Source organism: Ursus maritimus, unplaced genomic scaffold (assembly GCF_017311325.1).
Source record: "Ursus maritimus isolate PB19 unplaced genomic scaffold, ASM1731132v1 scaffold_7, whole genome shotgun sequence".
NCBI lineage: Eukaryota > Metazoa > Chordata > Mammalia > Carnivora > Ursidae > Ursus > Ursus maritimus.
Window position 1 is genome coordinate 31,361,530 of NW_024426885.1, and position 25,110 is coordinate 31,386,639.

The 25,110-nt window shown below is 40.2% G+C and overlaps 1 protein-coding gene and 1 long non-coding RNA gene across 5 annotated transcripts in view; one reads left to right on the forward strand and one right to left on the reverse strand.

Moving 5' to 3' along the window:
- The window catches only part of LOC103671906, a 37,575-nt gene extending 22,300 nt beyond the window's left edge, over positions 1-15,275 (forward strand). For 2 of the 4 annotated variants that reach the window (XR_571053.2, XR_571044.2), the window contains one exon: positions 7,571-7,823. This is a non-coding gene — a long non-coding RNA (uncharacterized LOC103671906). Of the gene's footprint in view, positions 1-5,002; positions 5,138-7,570; positions 7,824-13,184; positions 13,235-14,635 lie in introns of those variants that run through there. The other 2 variants (XR_571049.2, XR_571051.2) reach the window with 2 other exon arrangements.
- Positions 2,525-22,926, reverse strand: CCNJ (cyclin J). Its single transcript, XM_040624417.1, has 6 exons — positions 22,792-22,926; positions 22,027-22,136; positions 13,941-14,151; positions 6,412-6,711; positions 6,165-6,324; positions 2,525-5,586 (listed from the first exon to the last, which is right to left on the reverse strand). Exons 2-6 carry the CDS (start codon positions 22,093-22,095, stop codon positions 5,175-5,177), a joined length of 1,152 nt encoding a protein of 383 aa, XP_040480351.1. The 5' UTR covers positions 22,096-22,136; positions 22,792-22,926; the 3' UTR covers positions 2,525-5,174.
- Between the last annotated feature and the right edge of the window lie 2,184 nt (positions 22,927-25,110).

The window sequence follows — 25,110 nt, forward strand, 5'->3', positions numbered from 1 at the left end:
ATTTCCTTCCATAAGTAATGACAAATGATCAGCTGGATTTCATTAAGATAAAAAACTTAGGCTCTGTGAAAGATAATGTCAAGAGAATGAGACAAGCCACAGACTGGCAAAGACACATCTAAGAAAGGATTGTTAGCCAAAATGTAAAAAGAGGGGCATCTGGCTGGCTCAGTCCATACAGCATGCAACTCTTGATCTCAGGGTCGTAAATTTCAGCCCCACCTTGGGCATAGAGATTACTTAAAAGAAAAAAAAAGTGAAATACCCAAAATGTACAAAGAACTCTTAAAATTGACAATAAGAAAATAACCTGAAGGGCGCCTGGATGGCTCAGTCGGTTGGGCATCTGACTCTTGATTTCGGCTCAGGTCATGATCGCAGGGTTGTGAGACTGAGCCCCACGTCGGACTCTGTGCTCAGCACTCAGTCTGCTGGAGATTCTCTCCCTCCCTCACCTCTCCCTCTGCTCCTCCCCCCACTCGCACGCACGCACTCTCTGAAATGAGTGAATAAAATTAAAAAAAAAAAAAAAAAACCTGGTTAAAAATTGGGCTACAGACCTTCAGATACCTCCCCAGATATACAGATGGCAAATAAACATATGAACAGTTGCCCCACATCATTTATCATCAGGGAAATGCAAATCAAAACAATGAGATACTATACACTACATACCCCTACACACACTACACACCTATAGAACGACCAAAATCCCAAACACTAACACCACCAAATGCTGATAAGGATGTGGAGCAACAGGAACTCTCTTTCACTGCTGGTGGGAATGCAAATGTACTACCACTCTGGAAGATAGTTTGGAGGTTTCTTACAAAATTAAACATGCTCTTAACCATACAACCTAGCAACCTCACTTCTTTGGTACTTACCCCAAAGAGCTAAAAACTGACATCCACAGTAAAACCTGCATACATGTTGATAGCAGTTTTATTCGTAACTGTTGAAACTTGGAAGTAGCCAAGATGTCCTTCAGTAGGTGAATGAATAAGTAAACTGATCCACCCAGACAATGGATTATTCAGCACTAAAAAGAGTTAACAAGCTATGAAAAGACATGACGGAAATTTATACGTATCATGAAGTGAAAGAAGCCAATCTGAAAAGGCTATGGACTATATGGTCCCAACTATATGACATTCTGGAAAAGGAGAAACTATGGAGACAATAAAAAGATCAGTGGTTGCCAGGGTTTGGGGGTGGGGGAAAGGGACGGCATGGGGAGGGATGAATAAGCAGATTACAGAGAATTTTTAGTAGTGAAAATACACAGTATGATAGTGTAATGATGGATACATGCCATTATACTTTTGTCTAAACCCATAGAATGTCCACCACCAAGAGTGAACCATAATGTAAACTATGGACTTTGAGTGATTATGAATTGTCAGGTAGATTCATCAGTTGTAACAAACGTACCACTCTGGGATAGGACATTGATAATGGGGGAGAATGTGCATGTGTGGGGTAGTGGGCACGTGGGAAATTTCTGTACCTTCTTCTCAATTTTGCTCTAAAAACTCCAAAATTGCTCTTAAAAAAGTCTTTAAAATAATAATAAAAAGAATGGCAGTTGGGTAGGGGTAGGGTAGCAGTCTACCCCTACTTCCCATTGGAAAGCTGGAGTTTGGTCTTGATGCTTTCCACCTACTGTATTTTTTACTTTTTTTTTTTTTTTAAATCTGAGGAATTAAAAAATGGATGTTGAGTGATTCTGAGTTCCAGACTATACCACTGTAACTGCTCCAATGTGATAGTTGTATCAAGCTAAATGTAAGCCGCTTGAGGTTAGGGAGGTTAAGTCTTTCACCATGTGCTTGACGATCCTTGATGGATATCGACTTGTTACATGGGGTTCAGAACTGCCTCCACGTAAAACTACCTGCCCTGGTTTGAATGTTTTCTTAAATTCAGCCTTAAAGAACCTTGTATATTAACTGACTCTTGAGGTCTGTTGCTACACCCTGGCACTGTGCCACAGCAAGGGACAATACAGAGGACTAATTCAAAAAATGCTTTTTAGGGGTGGAAGTTCTTAATCCACACATACAAACCTGTTAAAATTTTACTCTTCAAAACAATTTCTATCTGCTGAGTTTTAAGTGGCAAATGATACATAAACTTAGGTGAACAGACCATTCTCACTCACTGTTGCCCTGTTCCTCTCACACCCCTGACCATCTTGTGTCCCTACTTTTCTGAGATCAGACTTCAAATTTTCTCAAGTATGTGTTGTTTGATAAATCAGAAACTGTAATTGCTAATATACTGATTTTAAGCTCAAAAGGCCAATAGCTGTGTCCATCATACTTTCGTGGGCTTTGATGAGTATGTATGAATACATAATCAATGGACAAGAGTTTCCTACGACTTCAGTTATACTCTACACCTGGATGGCTTTTAGTAAATATAATTAGGATTCCAACTCTGACTAATGTGATGACATGGTTCACTGAAGCTACAAATATGTATCAAATATATTTAAAACAAAACACTAAAGCCATTTTACTGAAAACTAGTTTTATTTTAAAATTAAGTGCATAGCACTCATCTAATTCCATTGGTGTAGAATTTAGCACCATATTCGCTATTTGCAATTAATGTCACAACACAGATACATTTTGGCTTGCAGTCTGTACTTGAGTAGTGTTTATTTAGTGGACTTTGGTAAAGCCCTTTATACATATCATTAATCTCTTCACAGTACACATTTAATGATGGTCCAGTAATCTCAAAAAAAAAAAAAAAAAGACCTACTTTAAAGACTAACCAATAAATTAAAACAAAACAAAACCCACACAACTCCCCCCACCCCCATCCCCCAAGGCTAGCAGTTGTGAGTTGTATTTATATTGAAACCTAATGTTTTAAAAATAGTTCTGATTCTCCAACCACCCCATCCCACCCTACCCTGGGTATGCAGCAATAGTAACCAATTAATTATTTTATTCTACCCCCCCAAAAAAAATTAATCCAGTGTTCTTTAGCTTTTTAAATACAAACTGGGAAAGTGTTATAAGCTTTTTAAAAAGGCATATTCTTCTATAACAAGAATGACAATTAAACCAATCAATAAAAGCATTTGACAAGACATTAAATTACCATAGGCACCGGTTGTTGTTTCAAGTTGGGATCTCTATCCCAATATCTTACATTCATAGCATTATTGAGGTAGTTAAAATACTGAAAATTGGACTCCAGGTGCTGGGTTCTGAATGTGAATGTGAAAGATATATTCTCTTTTGAACCCACTTTCCCCCAAATAATTCAAGCTCTCTTGAGGTAAGAACTACCAAAATCCAATTAGCAGCCTTCTGTAAAGAGGAAAAATGATGATACTTTCAGAAAACAATTTTCAGGCTTGAAAACTGCCATGAGTGAGTGTTCTTACCTGAGTGGTTTTTTTATCTACCAGACTAATAAATCCACATCATGCCCTATGTACTCTAATTATAAAAGTTACCATTCTTTTAAGGAGAGGACATTCTAGGAATTCACGCTGGCAGAAGCCACCCACCCACATCTATCCACTGGAGCCATCTGGATCAGTCCACTACTGCGTTGAGTCCCTTCCCTTCCTAACAAAAGCCATCGGCTTGATTACTGAGACTCCTGCTGCATACCCACAACATCTTTATAATAAGTTTGTCTTCAATGCATATTGTGGCAGTCACATACCTGCCATGCAGTTTCCCTTCTATTCAAGTGCTATCTTTAAAAAAACACAAACAAAAAGACACACCTTACTATTTTTAAATCGGAAAGCTTCCCTCCACCAAATCTCTCTTCTCCCACAGGTAAGAGCACAATGTATAGTTTCAGTTACTATAATGCTTGCTTTCTTTTTACTTTTTATTCCCTCTCAACTCTTTCCCCCCAAATTGCCCTTGCTGTAATGGCGACTTATTGCTGTTTTCACTCATTACCGACACAGTGAAACGTCCCAGGGCAGTTCTGGGGCCAATGTAATGCAAATGGCTACTGCAATCTAGTTTTCGGTTCCTTTGCCTGATGCACAGACTGGCTGGACTGCAAGGCTGCTTTTTCAGCTTGTCCTCCACGTAACAAAGTGCTGCTCTAGCACAACCTGAGCGCTACCCTGGCCACATTCCACTTCAAAATAAACCTACAGCACCTTACTCTAGTACTGACGTTTTACAGTTATGCCTTCCCTTGAAAAAACTTCTAGTGACATCAAATCTGAGTATAAATCACTGATTGCACTGAGAAATGCAAAACCTATATATGGATTATGAGTGATAGGAACCACTTCATTCGTTCTAAACTACAATTATGTTCTCAGTTGAAAACACATCCTAGCAAGAGTATTTTCACCTATGTTATAAAGGTAGTTCATACTATAACATTCCCAAAGCATGTTGCATTACAGTTAAGTGTTTCCAAGTAGTATAAATTCCCTGAGTTAAATGTGTTTTAATCCTAAAGATTTGAGGTTGATCACTTAGGGCAAAAAAAGCAACAAAAATTTTCGACCATGATTTTAAGAGATCTACTCCACCCTTAATTTTAGTACAAAAATCCAGATACCTATATATTGTGATAGGAAGTTATATAGACTCATCTAAAAAAAAATTTTTTTTTACTGCACAGATTGGTATAGCATAGCAATTCATGAGTTTAAACTTAGTCAAAAATTCATTTGTAGATCAAAAATGTAACTCAAAACTGCAGAATAAAAAAGACCTCTTCAAAAATTAATACTGTAACTTTCCTTCATAAAAAGACCATTTGGCAAGTCCACAGATAAACATTAGTCTCTGACATGTAAGCCAACATGAGGCCCAGAGCCCACCACAGGTCAAATCTCAAAATGGCGATTTACAGTCTGTCCAAATTTTCTGTTGTATTGAATATTTTTGAAATATTTGGACCATCAGCCAGGGCTTGAAAATTTTTGTCATAAAGGGATGTTTTTTTAACAGGATTTGATATACATACTGTTAAAGTGTTTGCAGTGTGTGTTCAGTCCTCCCAGGTATTCGTGGTGCACTGAAAGGGATATTCCGTCTTCCTGATGCTGGTATCCGAAGAGTTCTGATGTGATCTGGATCCCTTTCCTTTTGAAGAGATTACAAAAAGCTTGCCCCAGAGCTTCAAGTCACAGAACAGTCTGGGTGAGGAATTACCTTCACATAAAATCACCTTTCAAAGCACGGAGTAATGCAAGGGTAATGTTCATTTATCTGGTAACTCCGGTTATAAGAAACATTCAGACAGGGCTTAACTTCTACTGGTATTGCCAGTGACATCCCAACACCAGTCTGCACGTGCCCAAGGCCCTGCACACTGGTCTGGAAGCCAGCAGGACAGGTCTGTAGTGTGTAAGACGAGGTGTGTGTGGTAGATCCAATCTGCTGGCAGCTCGGCTGTTCGGCTACAGGATGGCGGTACTGCAGCGGGGTGTGGTGCGTCTGGTGGAGATAGTGGGGCTGCTGAAAGTGAACTGGCCGAGAGGGCTGCGAGGCCGACTGCAGCACACTCAGCTGCGCCGGCTGGGACCCTGCCTGGCCTCTCTGTTTGTTTGCCTCTTTCACATCGTTATCATGCGCGCTGTACGGAGAGAGAGTAAACTGTTAATAATGGTACTTCAACTCTTCAACGGCTCACTCTGCAGATGGCCCCACGGCCTACGTAGCAGTCGCTTTAACCATAATTTCAACAATGGTGAGATTTCACTCTTATCCTTCTAAAAAGCTCCTTCCTTTGGCACAAACTTTGGCAACTCACTGCTGGTAGCTCTGAGGACTATTTCCTGCTTGGGAAATATATCCACAACAAGGACTTAAACACTGCTACCACTTTGGTGACACCCTGGTGGCCCCACAATTCAAAGATGTAGAAAGAAGGACCAGGGCAAAACTTGCCTGGAATGATCTGGGTTATGGGCTCACTCATGTAAGAGCATACCATGTACCCAGAATCATGACAGGTGACAGCCTCTCCCTGGAAAACAGCCAAGGCACAGCCTTCCACCAAGCACTGCTCATAAAATGGCTTGCTCAGGGCAGCCAGCTACTGTCAGAGCCAATGTCCTAAAAGCTCTGCACTTGTGAGAAGCTGTTTTTGGGGCCCCTTATCCATGAAGAAAAATACTGAGAAATCACAAACACAAGATTAAGGAAGCTTACATTAATAGCCGTTCAATGCACTGCACTAAAAAATCCCAGGAGTAAGCAGTAAGACGATGCAGTCTTGTAGGCCACGTTGGAGAAAGACGAAGTATAATCCTTGAAGAAGCCACACATGCAGCAGCTACTAAAGAAGGTGCATAATTTAGAAAGGCATAATCTGTGGAGACATCAAAAATGAACTTAAGCAACAGAATACACAAGTCACAAGCTCACATGTCACCTACTGGCATCCACAATGACTCACCTTGCAAAGATACTTCCAGGAAATAATCTGCATACTTGGCCATGTAGAGTTTCGTTTTTTCTAAGCAAATCATTGGCCAGCCATCATGAAGATCTGTTTCGTGTACTGCTTCAGAGAGATAATACTCAATGAAATGGGCAGCTGTTGGAAGGCAGAGGTTCCACTGAAAGGTTTCTAATAATAACAGTTCCATATGTAGCAAATTTTGCTTTGTTAATACTAGATTCATATTAGTCATACAACCCAGGCTGTTGAGCTGTTCCAGCTTAGGCACACTATCTTCTTTTTCTTCAAATTTACCTTATAAAGAAAAGGCGGGGGGGGGTGGAGAGGGAGAGAGAAAATGTTACACAAGTGATCATTATAGGTCTAGTTACTTAAATGGGATTTGCTGTCTCACTGCAAAGATTTAGATCCAAAGACATTCTTTCTCCTACCTGGGGTAGATACAATTGTGCCAGAACTCTGGCTCTCCTATTCTGCATGTTTCCTCTCCTCGTGCCTGCACCCCCTGCCCCTCGCCCTCCTCTAAAGAGAAATGGAGCATGTGCACATGTTGATCCACGTCACACTACAAAATGAAAATGATCCTATGTGCCGATGAAAAATTAACTCTCTCATGTCTCACCAGCCAAATATTTCCAGGAAATTTCTTTTGTGGGGGCAGGCAGTGGTCAGTGGAAGAAAATTAGTTTATTTTAGAAGAAAGTGTAAAGAATTTAATGTCATGGAGTTATCTGAAATCAAAAGTAGCTAAGCTTCAAGTGTTTCATCTTGGTATATTTTCAGCATAATCTCAATTCTGGAGAGACAGTGGGAGAAAAAAACTGGGTGAATATCAAATAACCATTCTCATTCCACAGAGAAACCTCCTCTTCAGAATTCAAAACAGAAACCTAGCTAAGTCTGTTACCAAAAAAGGGAGGGGAGGATACTTTTTACCTGCTTTTATATCCCTTCCTGAAAGCAGTATAGAAGTAGACAATCAGATGGCTGAACTTCATTATTCTAAGGCATCAACTTCCTTTCAGGAAATACTCATCCATATGTACAGCTGAGGAACAGAATTCCCTCTCCAGGCCCAGAATAATGTTTCGATAGGTTTTGTACCTATAGGTTTTGTACTTCAATTTTACCATACGTAAATCATTCATTTTAGGTATCTCTAGAACTTACGGCTGGAGAAAATTCAAACTATCAAGTACCAGTATGGTTTTCTAGATGCAGCAACAGAACCAAAGAATTGTCTTCAAGTCTCTATGGGTTTGTTCCACAGCGGTCCATAGAAGAAGGAAAAGCCTGGGGCGCCTGGGTGGCACAGCGGTTAAGCATCTGCCTTCGGCTCAGGGTGTGATCCCGGCGTTATGGGATCGAGCCCCACGTCAGGCTCCTCCACTGTGAGCCTGCTTCTTCCTCTCCCACTCCCCCTGCTTGTGTTCCCTCTCTCGCTGGCTGTCTCTATCTCTGTCAAATAAATAAATAAAATCTTTAAAAAAAAAAAAGAAGAAGGAAAAGCCTTCTACCTTCTAGTATTATGTTCTATTTTATGTTAAAGTTTAAAACAGTCATATTATATTGCAATTATTTCTAACTGTATGCAATACAATCTATCATATAGATTTCTCACAACAGCTTTTAAACTTGCTCAAAATTACAGTTGTTAGACTACGTTACATATTACTGTATAAAATTTTTTGTTTTACTATTTCGATAACTTTTTCAACATATTTGGTTTCCTTGCAAATCTTGTACTTTTATTTTATCCATTAAAAACATATTTTGGAGATGAGCCAGAAAAACTGCCAAGCAGTAGAAACCAGATAAGCTCCCCTGTGAAGTTTCTCTTCCAGAAGGGCTGGCTTTATATCACACATCGGAGGTACTACAACAAATGGTAGTGGCCCTCGGGCCAGACGTTCAACATACGGGAGCCACTGGGGTTGTTCAAAGTCAGCCTGCCTCAGGGCTGGGGGAAAAGCACTGCAGACTACCTTGGTCTTTGCTTGGAGGGTGGGAGAACTGGAGTAGAAGGTTGTGTCTCCTATGCCAGGAGAGTCAAATCTCATGACCGGAAGAAAAGTTGGAGCCCAAAGAGAATTTTTCTCCCGCCTCAGAAACTCTGAGCTGCTTTAGATCTAAATTGCTCTTAACTAAATACTGCTGCAGGTAGGAGTTGATTTAAAAAAAAAAAAAAAAAAAAAAAAGGTACACAATTCAGACTTTAAAAGAATCTAGACAGCCCTTCCCAATTAAAATCGCATAGAGAAGAATTTCCCAAGTTTTTCCAATATGATATACTTAGTACAGCCCAAAGCACTAAAGTGGTCTTTAGGACACAGTCATCCAGCATTATCACTGCATAAAGATACAGGAAAGGAACGACTGTTCTCAGTGTCAGAGTGGAGAATGTCCTAGGAATTTGGTTCAATCCGTCTGAATGAATCATTAAGGTTCTTTAAGTACCCTGCCATTTGTGCAGCAGCAGTTAACACTAGCAGTATACTTCAAAGGAATATTGTAAAAACTAATGTGCTTATTTGTATCATGCTTGAAGTTCCTTTGAAGAAATTAATACACCATAATTCACTGTTTAATTCAAGGATCAAGAATGTTCCATATTATCTTCCCTAAACTTTCAACATTGAAAACAAAATTGTATATGACCAATTTCAAAGCTCAAAAAACCAAGATAGTGAGGTTGGCCAATTCATTTAAGGTCAAATAAGCTGAACCAAATAAAAAATGGAAGACAAAAAGGAAGACTTATGTTTGAATTCCCAAATCGGTACTTCCTGATCAAAGTACTGCACCGGGTTATATGGGAATGACAAATATCAAAATAGACGTCGATATTATTAAAAAACATCGACAGGGGGCGCCTGGGTGGCACAGCGGTTAAGCGCCTGCCTTCGGCTCAGGGCGTGATCCTGGCGTTGTGGGATCGAGCCCCACATCAGGCTCTTCCGCTATGAGCCTGCTTCTTCCTCTCCCACTCCCCCTGCTTGTGTTCCCTCTCTCGCTGGCTGTCTCTATCTCTGTCAAATAAATAAAATCTTTAAAAAAAAAAAAAAAAAAAAAAAAAAAAAAAAAAACATCGACAGGGTTTCTGTATTTATAAAGTACTTGGCTATTACAAGTGTGAAAGCCTTTGCAACTTGACATGCAGAGTTAAAAATAACCCTGAACTACATAAATAACCATACTTGGGATTTTATTCAGGCTTATGTTTTTTGGAACTTTTTCATTATATATAGTGATATAAATACTCCGAATCATGGACATTAAAGGATTTCAAAATGTGTGACAATGTCAGTGAGTTCCTGCATTCATATTCATAGTTTTTGTTGTGCTGAAAACTATGTGCATGAGTATTTTAAATCCACTTATCTGCAATACCACATACAGATCACAAAGATCAGTTTCTTCAATTGAAAGGAAATACCAGAAGCCATGTGATTATATTGATAAAGGCCTCAAACAGGAAATAAGGGCACAGGAAATTCACATCTGCTTCCCAGAAAATAAAGAATTAGACGCCACAGAAAAAAAAAATCAGACTTTCTTCCCTTTATAGGAAATGCTCAGATCAGCCATGGAAATCAGCACATTTTCAAAGCTAGCAGTGAACGGCAGGTACGTGGCAGAAGGGCAAGGATCCAATGTCACGCAGTAAGCTCTGCCAATCCACATTCAATTCTGTTAGTACTGCGCAGGAAAAAAGTCATCCTTAATATATACTAAGAATTTTCAAAAATTTGTAAGACTACCAATAATAGAAAACCAGGTAAGGAACAGGAAAAGACAACTCATGGGGCGGGGGGAAAGGGTTCTATTCTCATTAAAAATTGAGACATAAATCAACTATTGAGATAAAATTTTCACCTTTCAGTTAATAAAGTAAAAAGCTTTGTCAACCCATTACTGCTAAGCAAGGAGAAACAAACACTTATCACAGATTTTTACTACTAACAGCTTATAATCTTATTTTTGGCTTCATTTTGATTCTGAGATAATTTCTTAGTTACACAAGACCTTGAGCAAATTATCAAAAGCCTCATCTCCAAGACTGCTTTCATGTTCTCCACAAGTTCAGTGCTGATCACAGAAGCCAAGGCAAGCCAGGGTATACAGGACAAAGAGTTGGAATTTCAGAATTTCCCAGGACAATCAGAGACTCTTCTAGAAAGAGCCAGAATCTTTAGGGCCAGGGAGCCCGATTAAAGATTAAAGAACAGTTTATGGAAGAATTAATCATTATGATGCTGACTTTTAGGTTTCAATTTCCTATGTGCTTTTAAACATCTTACCCACTTGATCCTTACAACAACTTTGTCAGTTAAATGTCTTTATTTTCATTTTATGGACAAGTAACTTCAGACTTAAGGGTTGTTGAAATTCATATTGCTGACAAGAAATACAAACATAGGAAATTCATCACTGTAATCCCTACTCTAAAACATGGCATACCCCTCCAATCATGGAAAGTCTGTAGGCCCTTTCTTCCAACTTCCGACTGTGCAGACACAGGCAGATAGGTATGCATATTACCTGGAATTTACAAGCTGTGCTCCATCTTTGGCCAAACTACTGACAGCCTCCCATCCTACTTAACAAGTGGAATCCAACTGTCACCCAGTCCTGTCAGCCGTAAGCTGTTCTTCACTTTTACACAACAGGCTGCCCATCCTAAAGCAGGTAGCAGCTGGAGAAGGACATACAGAGTTCAATCATTCTGGGAGGAGAGAGCATTACTTAAATAAAGTTTATGAAGCCTAAGTGGAGAGCTGCCAAAGGTTAAGAAGAGTTTAAGAATGTAAAAAACACTAGAATGTACTCCACAAATTAAAAACAGACATCAGATACTGAAAACAGGCTACCAGTTTATAAGCATCTTAAGTAATTTCGTTGTAGTAAAGTTACAGAGCAGAGGCAGGAGAGATTGTAGCCAACTACTAAGAGCCAGCCTCTTTGATTCCTGACCCAAGCACAGAGCTGACAGCTTGAACTCTTGCCCACTGCCTACCTGGAGGGGCCGAGACCCTGGGGGACACCTACCTCATACATTCTTCAGTGGGAAAGGAACAATGGGAAAACAATTCTCTCTCAGGGAAGGAGAGGTTAAGGGGTGTCAGTAGAACAAAGGGAGGAGGTATCTGACTCTTTCAGTTAACAGCTGATCAACAATTCATATTTGAACCACAGCAAATACAAATCCTAAAGCCTAGTTCCTGGAAAATGTACAAAATCATCTTCAATAAAATAAATTGATCATAATCTTAAACTAAGAATAATAGATAATTAAAAAAAACAAGAACAGTTGAAAACTCCATTCCAATCAACCTAAGATGGTGTGCAAATAAAGTATCCTTCCCCCAAATTGTACGAATTGCAGAAACTTGGCACTAATGCCAAGCACTGTGTGGTGGTCAGAAATCTTATTACATTATTCGCCTAGAATCCCCAGTGAACTCTGGCAATAACACGTAGTTTATGAATATCCAGTTTAGTATCCCCTTATTTGAGACGTTACCAGTAAGTAAACTTTAGTCACAAACGCAAGTCGGTCTATGAACTGACTCTACATCATAATTTCACAGTCCATCAGCAAGAATCTCCCACTTGGTCTGCACCACACTTTTAAGAATCTCGGGCATAGAGCAGATGGGGCTTGGTAGTGGTAAAAGCACAGTGATGGCCACAACAGGCAAAAATCATTTTTCATTAATGATCCAAAGTTTTTAAAATAACCTAACTTGTGTATGTGATTTCCAGTATCTCTCCTCTATAAACTTATCCCATTATAAACTAACATTTTGTAGGATAACAAGAAACCATTCCATTTGTGGATTCTCACACATCTGATATGTCAAATATGGATTTTTCTAGTCCTATGCAAACTATGAAACCACAAAGGGCTTCACAGCCAGTGATGAAACACATACAGAACTGTACGTGAGATTGCTTATGAGAATGACACTCTAATCAATTAAAGGTTAAAGGCTGATTATAAATACAAGTATTACCCCTCCAGCTTTCTGGGGAGAGGAACAGGTGATGTGTCTGAATCTTTGAGGACAATAGATTAAAGGAGAAATATAGATTTTCAGGAAACAGATGGTATTTTGGTAAGACTTTGGCTCAAGGTGCATGGGAATAGGGTGGGAAGATAAGACTGGAAAGGTGGCTGGGTCCAGACAAAAGGTTATAAATGTTACATTAAGGAGTTTCTATCTTAACCCACAGGGAGTGGGAAGTCATTACCCACTGTGTTTATTTATATTCAGCCTGGTCCACAAAGGATTTGAAATAACTTAAAAAAGACCTCCAAGGAGAAAAAATCAGTAGTTGAGGTCATCAGATCAAAGGAATAATAAGGGTAGAAAAAGAAAATCTGAGAAGAAATCAGTACTAGAAATGATTACACAGGCCTGCATTTGGTTTTAGGTTTACTTGTAGTCAAAGAACAAAGTTATTCTAGAAAGAACTCTGGTGGCAGGGTATAGAGGGGAATGTTCCTTAGACAGCAGCCACACAAGATCCCAAACCCTCAAGTGGGGGTTAGAGATGAAGGCAGTAGGTATTTCTACATCCTACCTTAAAGTGGGGTTTACATTCCTATTGTAATGTCATAAATAATATAAAAAGAAATGAATTCAATTTCAATATCAAAAACGATCTTTCTCACATTACTAAAAGAAGAAAAACCCGATTTAAATTCCTTTACTCACCCTCCTTCTCTTTGGTCAAGGTACTAACAATGAAATTATTTACAGGAAGAAGCTAAAAGAGGCACCAAAAGACCCACCAGTACATTCTGCATCAGGTAACAAATGTGGTTTATCACAGTCTACCTTGCAGCCCACCACGGTACTGTGCCTACTGCAGAAGCAAAGTCCTTCCCATTTGTAGCAGTTGCCTGTGAACCTTTAGTTCACTAAATCAACTCATTATGTAGTCAGCAGAAGGTATTCTAACAATACAAGAGTATAGTACCTTTTTAGACAGAGTTTCTCAACATAGTTCTGCTGACATTCTGGGGGCTGTCCTGTACACTGTAGATATTTAGTAGCATCCCAGCCCTCTACTCTCTAGACCTAGCAGCACCCTCCCAGGTTGTGACGACGACCAAAACCACCATCACCCAAAGCCAACTACTTCTTGTGAGGCACGGTTTTTCCCGGTTGAGAACTTTCAAGGCAATGGTTCTCAACTGGAAAGGAACATCAGAATCACCTTTGAAATTCGAGCCCCATGATACAGATTCTGAGTCAGTAGATCTGGAGTGGCCTAGACTTTTGTACCAGAATCTTCAGGATGTAGGGCTTAAGAATATATGTTTTCAAAAGACTTCAGAGCCACTTTTTAATGACTAGTTAAAAATTATTATGCCAAGAAGCACTTTCAACATAAACTTTCTGATACTACTAAACTGGAATGAATGGAATTTGGTGATATTTCACTGAGCTCTACATAAATTTTTATTATAAACAATGGAAATTTCCAGTCATGTAGATGAGACTCATACTTACTTGCTAAAAGCAGACAGGAAAGTGCAACTAAATGCAGCTGCTGGATAGAGATGTCATATCGATCCATAAATAAGTCCAGCAAATAGACAGCAAGATGTCGGGCAGAAGGGCAGAGGGTGAAGCGATTGCTCACAATGGCAATCAGGTCAGCAAAATACCTTCTGAGACTTAGTTGAGGGGACTGGCCTTTGTAGGAAGGCAACTTCAGCTCCTATATCAAGAGGAACAACATTTAGTCTAACATAGCCTGTAGGAGTAGTACCCGCACAACGCAAAGACAACTTCCCCCCAATATATTAGTGTTAACAAGTGCCTATAACACTTTTCTTGAAGGAACACAAATATGAAAAAGTTGAGTGGAAGGATAATGAATAGTATTAATTAATAGCACTTGTTTTAAAATTTAAAACCAAACTTTTCGGGGCACCTGGGTGGCTCTGTTGTTAAGTGTCTGCCTTCGGCTCAGGGCATGATCCCAGAGTCCTGGGATGGAGCCCTGCATTGGGCTCCCTGCTCCACTGGGAGCCTGTTTCTCCCTCTCCCACTCCTCCTGCTTGTGTTCCCTCTCTCGGTGGCTGTCTCTCGTCAAATAAATAAATAAAATCTTTAAAAATAAATAAATAAAATAAAACCAAACTTTTCTCCTTCATTTTTAACCACCTCTGATGTGATAAATTGTTTCTCTTGCATTACAGAATGGATATATTCCAGCAAGATTTTTGTATCCTGTTTTCTCTACCAGGTGTTTTCCAAAGAACATCCTTACCAAAATCCCAACCACACAACACATACACAGCCCCTCCAGAAAGCTCAATGCTTTGGATTAGAAGGTAACAGTGAAGTGAATATGCTCCTGGTATGTCAATACTATATTACACTTGCAGAGGTGTAGAAGGTAGAGACTACTATTCATCCACTAGTATCTTCTAAGCATGTTTCCCTTTTAGCAGTTTTATGATGCTCTCCTTTGGCATTACCTTTCATACACCTAAAAATTTTCCCCTCATTGCTGTTCGATCTCAGAATTATATGAACCCATTTTTTTGAAATTGGAAGTTTTCTATACTACTAAAGTATTTCCACAGCATAGAGAAAGACAGGTTCTAAAATACTTCATGAGGTCAGCACAGTACTAAAAATAAACCCAACAGGTATCACAATAGCAGGAAGCTACACAGATATGACCCCAAAAGCACAGGCAAAAAGAGATAAATAGGACTTCATCAAAATTAAAGACTTCTGTGTATCAAAGTTCACTCTTTTCAATAGAGGGAAAAGGCAACCCACAGAATGGGAGAAAATATTTGCAAATCACATATCTGGCAACAGGTTAATATCCAGATTATATAAAGAATTTTTATACACGCAATCCAACAACAACAAAAAAACCAAATTGCTTAAAAATGGTCAAAAGACTTGAATAAACATTTCTCCAGAGAAGATATATAAATGGTCAATAAACAGATATAAAGATGATCAACATTACTAATCATTAGGGAAATGCAAATCAAAACCATTATGAGGTAACATTTCACACCCATTGGGATTGCTATTATCAAAAAAACACAGGTGTGCCTGGATAGCTCAGTCAGTTAAGCATCAGACTCTTGATTTTGGCTCAGGTTATGATCTGGGAGTTGTGAGGTGGAGCTCTGAAGTGGGCTCCATGTTGGGTGTACAGCCTGCTTGAGATTCTCTCTTTCCCTCTCCTTCTAGCCCTCTTTTTCTCTCTCAACAAAACAAAAAACCAAGAAAACAGAAAACAAAATTAACAAGTGTTGACAAGAATGTGAAAAACTGGAAGTCTGGTATAATGGTGGGAAATAAAATTGTACAGCCACTCAACAATGGTATTTCAATTCTTCAAAAAAATTAAATACAGAATAACTATATGATCCAGCAATTCCACTTCCAGGTATACACCAAGAAGAACTGAAGGCAGGGACTCAAATATTTGTACATATATTGATAACAACATTATTCACAAAAGCCAAAAGGTGGAAACAAACAATCCATCAACATATGAATGGATAAACAAAATGATTTTAGTTTAAGATGAAAAAGTTCTGAAGATAGAGAGTGGTGAAAGTAGCAGAATGTAAATGTACCTAAGTCACTGAACTGTACACTTAAAAATGGTTAAAGTTTTATGTTGTGGACATTTTACAATAAACCAATACAAAAAATAGAAGTCATATATCTAACTTAATAAGGTATAAAACTTTAGATAAAATATTAGCCAATGTAATTTCATAGTATATCCAAAGAATACATCATCATCCCAGCGGCACCTGGGTGGCTCAGTCGGTTAAGCGTCCAACTCTTGGTTCCGCTCAGGTTGTGGTCTCAGGGTGGTGAGATCGAGCCCCCGGTTGGGCTCCATGCTCAGCATGGAGTCTGCTTGAAACTCCCTCTCCCTCTGCCCTTCTTCCCTCAACCCCGCTCTCTCTCTAAAAATAAGTAAATAAGTCTTAAAAATAAAATTGTAGTACATCCCAGGAATGCAAAGATGGTTTGATATCAGGAAATCTATTAAATCACACGATTACTCACAATCATCTTGATAGATGCCAAATAGCATCTGGACAAAGGTGACTCTGGGAGAAATAATATCAGATGTGTATTTCTTTGAAGAAGGAAGGAAGGTAAAAAAAAAAAAAGTCAAATTTAAGAGCCAGCATCTCACTTGGAGATTAAACAATAAAAGGATTAGCATTCTAGTGCCTGCTATTGCAATATTACTTAACATTATTCTGTGAACACTAACTAATCCAATAGAAAAAGGAAAGAAAAGGTTTAATGACTGGAAAAGGAGAATCAAAGTCACTTATAGGAATAAAATTCTTTTTTGGATGATAGAATTTATATCCAAGAAAACCAACAGAAAAAATAAACAGTAAGTATTCAGTAAGATGGCTGTTTAAAAAATTAATATTAAAAAATCAATAGCCTGGAGGGCACCTTTGGCTCAAGTCATGATCCCAGGGTCTGGGGATCGAGCCCTGCATCACGGTCCCTGCTCAGCAGCGGCAGGGGAGGGGGGGCCTGCTTCTCCCTCTCTCTGCCGCTCTCCCTGCTTGTGCTCTCTCTGTCAAATAAATGAAATCTTAAAAAAAAAACTCAATAGCCTGTTTCTATATTAACTGGTTAGAAAATAGAAGATTCCATACAAAGTAACTCTAAAAATTAAAACACCTAGAAAAAGTATTTATATTTCAGCACTCTATGAAGGTAACATTAAAATTCTGATGGAGTATGGAAGACTTGCATACATGCAAAGATTCCTTTTTCTTGGATAAAGAAATCAATTTGGTAACAATGGCATTTCAAATCAGGAGAACAGATGAATTTAATAAATGTTTCTAACACATAGGACGGAGTTAATTTCTCTATTTAGAGGAATCTGACACATCGATAAGAAAAAAGGCAACATTTATGAACAGTTTATAGGAAAATAAAATACTGCCAAAAACATATAAAATGATGGCTCTTCTCATTCAAAACTAAAGAATTACATAGTTTTTCACTTCCCAGATTGTATTTTATTAACTTTTACTTTTGCTATCAAGAGTGGAAATAGGAACTACCATGTATTTAATAGGTCAGATTGACAAATGATGTAACCTTTGGAGGGCAATTAGGTAATATAAATTTTTTAAAATGCAGATTGCAAATACTTTTCAACCTATCAATTTACCTTACATATAAGGAGGTCCTTTGCAATATTGTTTTTAATAGCAAAATAGTGGGAAAAGCTTACTGTCCAACAATCTAGATGAATCTCCAGAGATTTATTGCTGAGTGTATAGAGCCAATCCCAGGTCACATACTCTGTAATTCCATATACATAACATTCTTAAAAGGACAAAATTACAGACATGAAGGGACAAATTAGTGGTTACCAAGGGTAAGGGGGAGAATAAGAGTGGAAGAGAAGAGGACGTGGCTACAAATCATAACATAAGAGATTCTTATGGTGATAAAAAAAATATTCTTATCTTGACTATATCAATGTCAATATCCTGGTTGTGATAATTGTACTAAAGTTTCGTAAGATGTACCACTGAAGGAAACTGGGTAAAGGATACAGGGGATCTCTCTGTATCATTTCTTACAACTGTATGTAAATCCACAATTATCTCAAAATAAAAACTGCAATTAAAAAAAAAAGCTTGGCATTCATCCACAGGGAACTGATAAACCACAGGACATCAATTCAATGTGGACATTAAAATAAAGGGCAGTTGATCTAAATGTGTTGATACAGAAAAAAACATAAATAGAATGTGCTGAATGATGTTGGGGTCGAAGAATGGTACAGAAGAGCAAATATATATTCTGACCTCTTAATATTAACAACAAAAAAATATTTGCATATATACTGATTTACTGGATATCTTTTCAGGAAAAAAACAACAATGGTGGTGACTTTAGGGGATCAGGAACAGTGAGGTTGGGGAAAGCTCATTTTAAACCTTATACTACCTGAATTTTTTTTAACCATATGCACGTATCACTTAAAATTTCAAAAAAATATTAACAAGAGTTACTTGGGAGATAGACTAATAGGCCATTTTAATTTTTGTACATGTGAGAAAAGCATAAACAAGTGCTATTTAGGAAAAAAACCCATTGGCTTGTTTGGTTTTTTGAAGAGAAAAAAATATATTAATTTCCCCAAATAAAAGGAACATGTTGATTTCTCATGCAGCCCCCAGGATCTTCTCCTTTACCGTTTCTGCAGATCTTTAGAATGGTGTAAATGAGTTATAATTTTAAACTCCACCTTTCTTTGCTGTCATAATATGCCATTTATTGTGCATCTTTTATGTAGCAGGTACTGTGTTAACCCCAGGGATAAAAGCTGGCAAACAGTCTCAAACCGCTCTTGAGCAGGTAAACCAAAATACAGAGATGATTAGGATATAATATAGCAATCATAAGGTATTACAGGAACACTGAGATGGAAGATCTAACCCAGCTCAGGGGATGGAGTGCTGGGAAGAAAAAGCCAGGGTAGGCTTTCTTTAGAAGAGGCCTGAACAAGGTCTTAAAGCTCATTGGGAAACAGCTGGAAAACACTATATTTGGTGGACTTTATTTTTCACTATATTAACTGTATGAAATGTGAACAAAACAAAGGCAAGAACACCAAAGACCAACAGGAGATTTTTAACAATGTGTCTAATACATTCTCTTTATGGCATTTTTAAATGGTAAAGTACAAGTGCTTACCAGATGGCTATCAGATTTAGTTCTCCTTGTCAAGGTACTGCCCGCAGTTAGGCAAGCATGAGAAAATGACCTACGCTTCTCTCAGCTTACAAGGTTTTGTAATATTTACTCCTGATCCTCCAGAATTTTACACTCTCGTTCCTCTCTGCTTCTCGGAATCCCATAGGACCAAAGCACCATGACCTGGACTTGTCATCTCCATCTCCAGTCTCAAGTACTAGTCAGCTCTCCACCCCAAATCCCATCCCTTTCCCAGAACAGATTACCGTCCAGTTAGGATGGAAATAAAGGCATAGAAGGAATACTCACAAATGTAAATACAATACTCTGTGGGATATTTTCTGAATGTTTCTCACAAGCTAGCATTGTTCCCATCTGTCACAAAGGCTCCTGCAAATACTTCCCAAGCATCCTAAGGCACTACTATATACAGAAAAACATGAGAAAACAGAGGAGAAGGACAGAGGGGTGTAAGAAGACAGCTGCTTTGTGGGGGTTTTTTGGGGACAGTGTAATTATATTTTACAAAAACAATACAGCTGGTTTTTGGGGTTGAAGAGAATTTCCATTTGTTGTCATTTTTACCCTTCTCTAGTAGATATAATGCTGGTCAAAGCAATTATTCCTCCATAGTGTCTGAATGGCAACTGCCCAAAAGAAGACCTAAATTGAGATAATCTGAGTTATAGGCGATTAGACTCTGTAAAGGCAGATTATGTCTTTCTCATTCACTATTACCATTTTAACACCTGGCATAGCAGCTGGTATACTGCAGGTACTCAAATATGTTGAATAAATAAATAAGCATAAGACTATCCAACTAAATCACCTAACTAACAGCTTGGAATTAACATTTTTTTTTAATGAAAAAAGTTTATTTTAACTTTCCTTGACTTCAGTGTACTATAACCAGGGTTCTTTCCAGTTTCACGATGTTCAAGTTTTACTGATTAACATAAACTATTCAAAAAGTGTGGCCATTGTGTCAAATGTGGCTTACACAGTGCTTAAAGAGAAAATAAAGACAACCCAGGGTAGCATGCCACAGGTGGTCCAAGGTAATTTTTAATGGCATTCCCTCAGACTCTGTGCTATCTCATCCTCCGATAATTTGTAAGCAACTTTAGTACAGGGTTGTATCTTATTTCTTCAATCCTCTCCAGAGCCTAATAGAAAAAAAGTATTCAACAAATCTGTGGGGAAGAAAATCCACTTCCAACCTCAACTGACAAAATTAATTCAAGTAATCATTCAGGATTAAAATTACATATAAAATAATCGAAAACCATGGAAATCCGTTAAGAAAAATCTTTTGAAGGGTGCCAGTCGGTTAAGCATCTGCCTTCAGCTCAGGTCATGATCCGGGGGTCCTGGGATGGAGCCCCACGTTGGGCTCCCTGCTCAGTAGGGAGTCTGCTTCTCCTTCTCCCTCTGCCCCTCCCGCTGCTGCTTCTCTCTCCCACTTTCTCTCTCTCAAATAAATATTTTTTAAAAATCTTTTGAGTTTTAGGTCACTAAAAAAATAAAAGTATCATTAACATCAAATAATTAATTTCACCACATATCAGAGGGATAAAATGAGCTGACACTTAGAAAAGGAGAACATTTAAAACTAAAAGACCACATCTTAAAAAAAAAAAAAATCAAAAGTATATGGACAATTTTCAAAGTGGAAAACCTGAAACTCTCTTCCTACACATTCAAGAGAACCACTCCACAGTTGAGACTTTTTTGTAGTAGGAAAAAACTCTTAGAGAGCTGAGGTGTATTTAGTCCATCTAAGAAGCTCAATGTCAGAATTAGTAAGCAGCATTTAGAAATCTCAAACCTTAGACAAGGGTACAGTTGTAACAATTAAAAGTCAGAATTAGGTGTTTCTAATCTAGTTAACCTGGTTTAAAAAAAAATCCAGACACAAGTTCATTATCATCCCAGGATCTCTCAACTCCAACAGTCAGCATCCCTTGAATCAGCTGTTTTGCTTCTCTCTCATTTTCTATATATAACAAATGGCTCTCTCCATCCATGGTGAAAATGAGTCAAGTCAGGGATAGTTTTGGATCTGGTCTCTCTTCTGGTTATCAAAGAGGCAGAGATAAGCCCTTAAGGTGAGATGTGACAGAGTAAAATTGTACTTAAGAGCAACAATACGCAGACTTTGCATTGTGCCAGAAAATTGTATTCTCCCTACCAAGCTCTATTAAATATACTAAGTCTACTTTCTGCCTTACTTTAGCTGGAAGGAGCAGTTAACTCCTACCTTAAGGCTTTCTGAACAGCCCGCAAATCTGAGGGTCTCAGGGAAAATAACAGTTATGGCTTTAGTGCTTCTATATACCAAACACTGTTCTAAAGCATATGTACAGTATCAGCTCATTTAATCTCACAATCCCCGCCCCCACAAGGCACGTTCCATTATTATTCATTCCACTGATGAGGAAATTGGGAAACAGGAAAATTAAGTAACTCGTCCAAAGTCTTACAGCAGGTTAGTGGACAGGCTGGGAAATTGATGTACAGATGTGACATAACAGCCTAATGCAACAGCAAACACAGAACAAGGAGGGCTACTCTGCCCAATAAAAAGCCAGCATACGTATCTGTTTAAACACAGTATCAAAGTCATGTTTCGCCTTCCCTCTCCCAAATACAGCTCCCCACCCCCTTCCTCATTTAAGTTGCAGGTTCTTCTGATACATCCAAGCGAAGAAACTAAGAAGTTAATTAACCTCGACCAAATAAGCAAACACACCCTTTCTGGTCTGGAAACTAGTGACCGCACTTCCCAGGGAGCCGCATTTTTACTAACTGGCACAAAACACTGCAAGGAAAAGACAAGCATCGGGATTACCTTGTATCGAAGCGCTTGATGAATGTCTGCGGCCAGCTGTCCCCGCCACCACTGTCCCTCCAGCTCCATGGGACCGGGCGGCGCGCCTGGTCAGACGCGGCAACTTCAGTCTGTAAGACACACCCCAGACGCGGTCACGGCCAGCACCCTCCACACGACCCTCCGCGCCCCCTCCCCGAGGGGTGTGACCTCAGGCCACCCTGGGTGGCTGTTCCTCTTCACCAGACTCGACCTAAAGCTAGCACCGATCCAAACCAATTCCCTGACGCCGCGCATAAGGCCCGAACTACCCAGGCAGGAGGAGCGGACTCACGCTGAGAACTGCCGGACTGGGTGCCGGGCAAAGGGGACCAACTTGGGCCCGAGTTCCCAAGGCGCGACCCCGGGTGCGCGCACGGGAAGCCAGAGGCGGAGGCCCGGCTGAGGGTTCCCCGCGCCGGGTTCGAATTCTCCCGTCGGCCCCGGGGAGCCGAGAGACTGACACCAGTCGCAGACCCCCTGAGGAGAAAACCTCCCGCGGACAAGCCGACGGGCGAATGCCAGCCTGGCTCCGGGTCCCGGCTGCAGACGCCCGGGCGCTCGTTTCTCCCGGGGACCTCCCCGCGGTCCCGCCGGGGCCGGCGCGCACCCAGGCCGCCTCCTCCTCGTCCGGAGCAGCGCACGGGATCGCGCGGCCCCAGAAAGGCGAACAAAAGGCCGGGCCGGGCAGGTCCGGTGTCCCGCGCCCAGCACAGGCCTGCCGGTCCCCACCGCGGCCTCCCTTACCCGGAACCGCGGCCCTCACAGCCCCAGCCCCGCCGGCGTGCCTGGGACGCCGGCCCCGCTCATGATGCGGACAGTCGGCCGCAAAGCGCCGGCCTCAGCTCGGGCCCAGCACCGGGGCGCTCGCACCGCCCATTGTTAAAGGACCGGCAGGCGGCTCCGCGTACAAAGCCAGCGCGGGGGCACATGCGGCCCCGCCGCTGCCAATCTCGTCTCGCGATACAGCCGGGTCACCTCGAGCCGTCCAATCGGCGGCCGGGCCGGGCCCAGGTGCAACGCCCGGCGGCGGCTCGGCGGCACCGACCGGGACCCAGTAGTATCCGCCCGCGCCGCCTCGGCGCGACCGGGTGTTCGGCGTTGCCCGACAGCTCCGCCACCACCTACCGAGAAGCCGGCCCGAGGGGCGGGCAGAGGTCGGAGGAGGGCGCCAGAGAAATTATAACGTTGATCATCTTTCCGGGGGCCCAATCTGGTCATGCCACTCACCTGCTGAGAACCTTCGATGGCTCCCGATGCCCACGGAGGAAAGTTCTGAAGCCTCAGCTTGGCGTTTAAAACCCCTTACACATGGAAAACCGGGGATGTACTGTACGGTGACTAACATAATATAATAAAAAATCATTATAAAAAATAAATAAATAAAACCCCTTACAATGTGGAGTCGGTCTGCTTTATCTCACAACAGCCCCGTGTACATCCTAGGGGCTGCTCAGTGGGATTATTAATCCCTCCACAAGTGTTTTAGCCGTTTCCGAAGCTCTTAAACGCGCTTTCTCTGTGAAATTATGCTGTCTCTAAATTCCACCTCAAAGCCTATTCCCGCTTCTAAAAACGTGATTTATCATTCCTCCTCATTTCCTCTGCTTTAGAGATTCCCAAGAGTTTTGAATAGAGTTGAGGTTACCTTTAGTAACCTAGTTTGTGAAATCCAAAGTGGATGTAATTAGCCATCTGTGGTCTTAAATCAGGAAACTACAAAACTTGTGGAAACACTCCAACATCAAGTAAGGTGTTGTGGTACTTGGAATATGATTCGCAGAAATCTATTGTATTTTAACCTTTTTGGTGGGATGTCTCAGCAGAAGTGCATGGTCAACCCAGGACAGTGATGCTCACTTTTCTGAAAATGTAGATTAACCTCTTTTAATATTAAAAAATGAATCATGGCAACTTCCCCCTTTTACTTAGAATCTTTGTCCCCAAAGAGGCATGATAAAGAGCTACTATAAAGTGATGAATAGCACAATGACATCTTGATATATTTGAAGAACAGCTGCAGATATGTATGTGAACTTTGTGAGACAATGCTTATGCCCAGGAGAACAGGGCTACAGGAACTAATGGCAAGACAAGGAAAACTCAGAAGCAGAGGCTGGCAGAACTGAGCCTAGCCCAGCATTGTCCAGGGAGAGGCTGCTGAGGCCTATCTCAGTTGCAGGGTTTCCCTAGAGAGGAGATGAACACATCAGGCTAAAAGCTCCATGCCATTTATAATAGTGTTTAAATAGTACCTACCTCCTTAGGTTCTAATTCACGTGCACTAAGCAACTTTATGACAATAATTTGGCATCCCAATAACTTAAATGTGCAGGGTCTAGTTAAGAACCCTTTCAGAAAAATAGGTCACAGACTGTAATCATCAGTGTAACAAGTAGGCTGACTCTCATGGTTTACTTTGAAGATATTATTCAGTGGGAGATACTTGTTCACAAAGAATTCTCAGATTTTCTGGATTTGCCTCCTATGATGAAAGGACCTTAATGCTCATTTTATAGATTTGTGTGTGTGTATATATACATATATATACACATACCTATATATATTTGCCCTAGAGTGTCTTAGATTATAAATCCCTAAAGTGTAAAACTCAGGTTTATTATGATTTCCTCATTAATTCCTTTGGGACAAGCTAGACACAATTAGGTATTTACTTAATTCCTAAATGAAGTCTGGTTTCATAGAGTTAATATTCTAATAGGGAGAGAGAAATACAATAAGTGAGCAACAACAAAAAGTCACATGGTGACAAGTGCTGTGAAGAAAAATAAACAGAAATAGAGAATAGAAAGTGACAGTGAGCAGACATTGTTTATGATAAGGTGAGGTGTGCAGAGGCCTGAGAGAAGTGAGGGAGCATGCAGATATCTGGTGGCTGAGTGTTCCGGGCAGAGGGAACGGCAAATTCAACGGCCCTAAGTAGAAGGCATGTTTGGAATGAACATGGAGGTCAGTGTCTGCCTGGAGTGAAGAGATAGGAAACACTTGGAAGTCTTGGAAGCAGCAGCCAGCCTGCAAAGGTATGAAAGGATGGAAGTAAAAAAA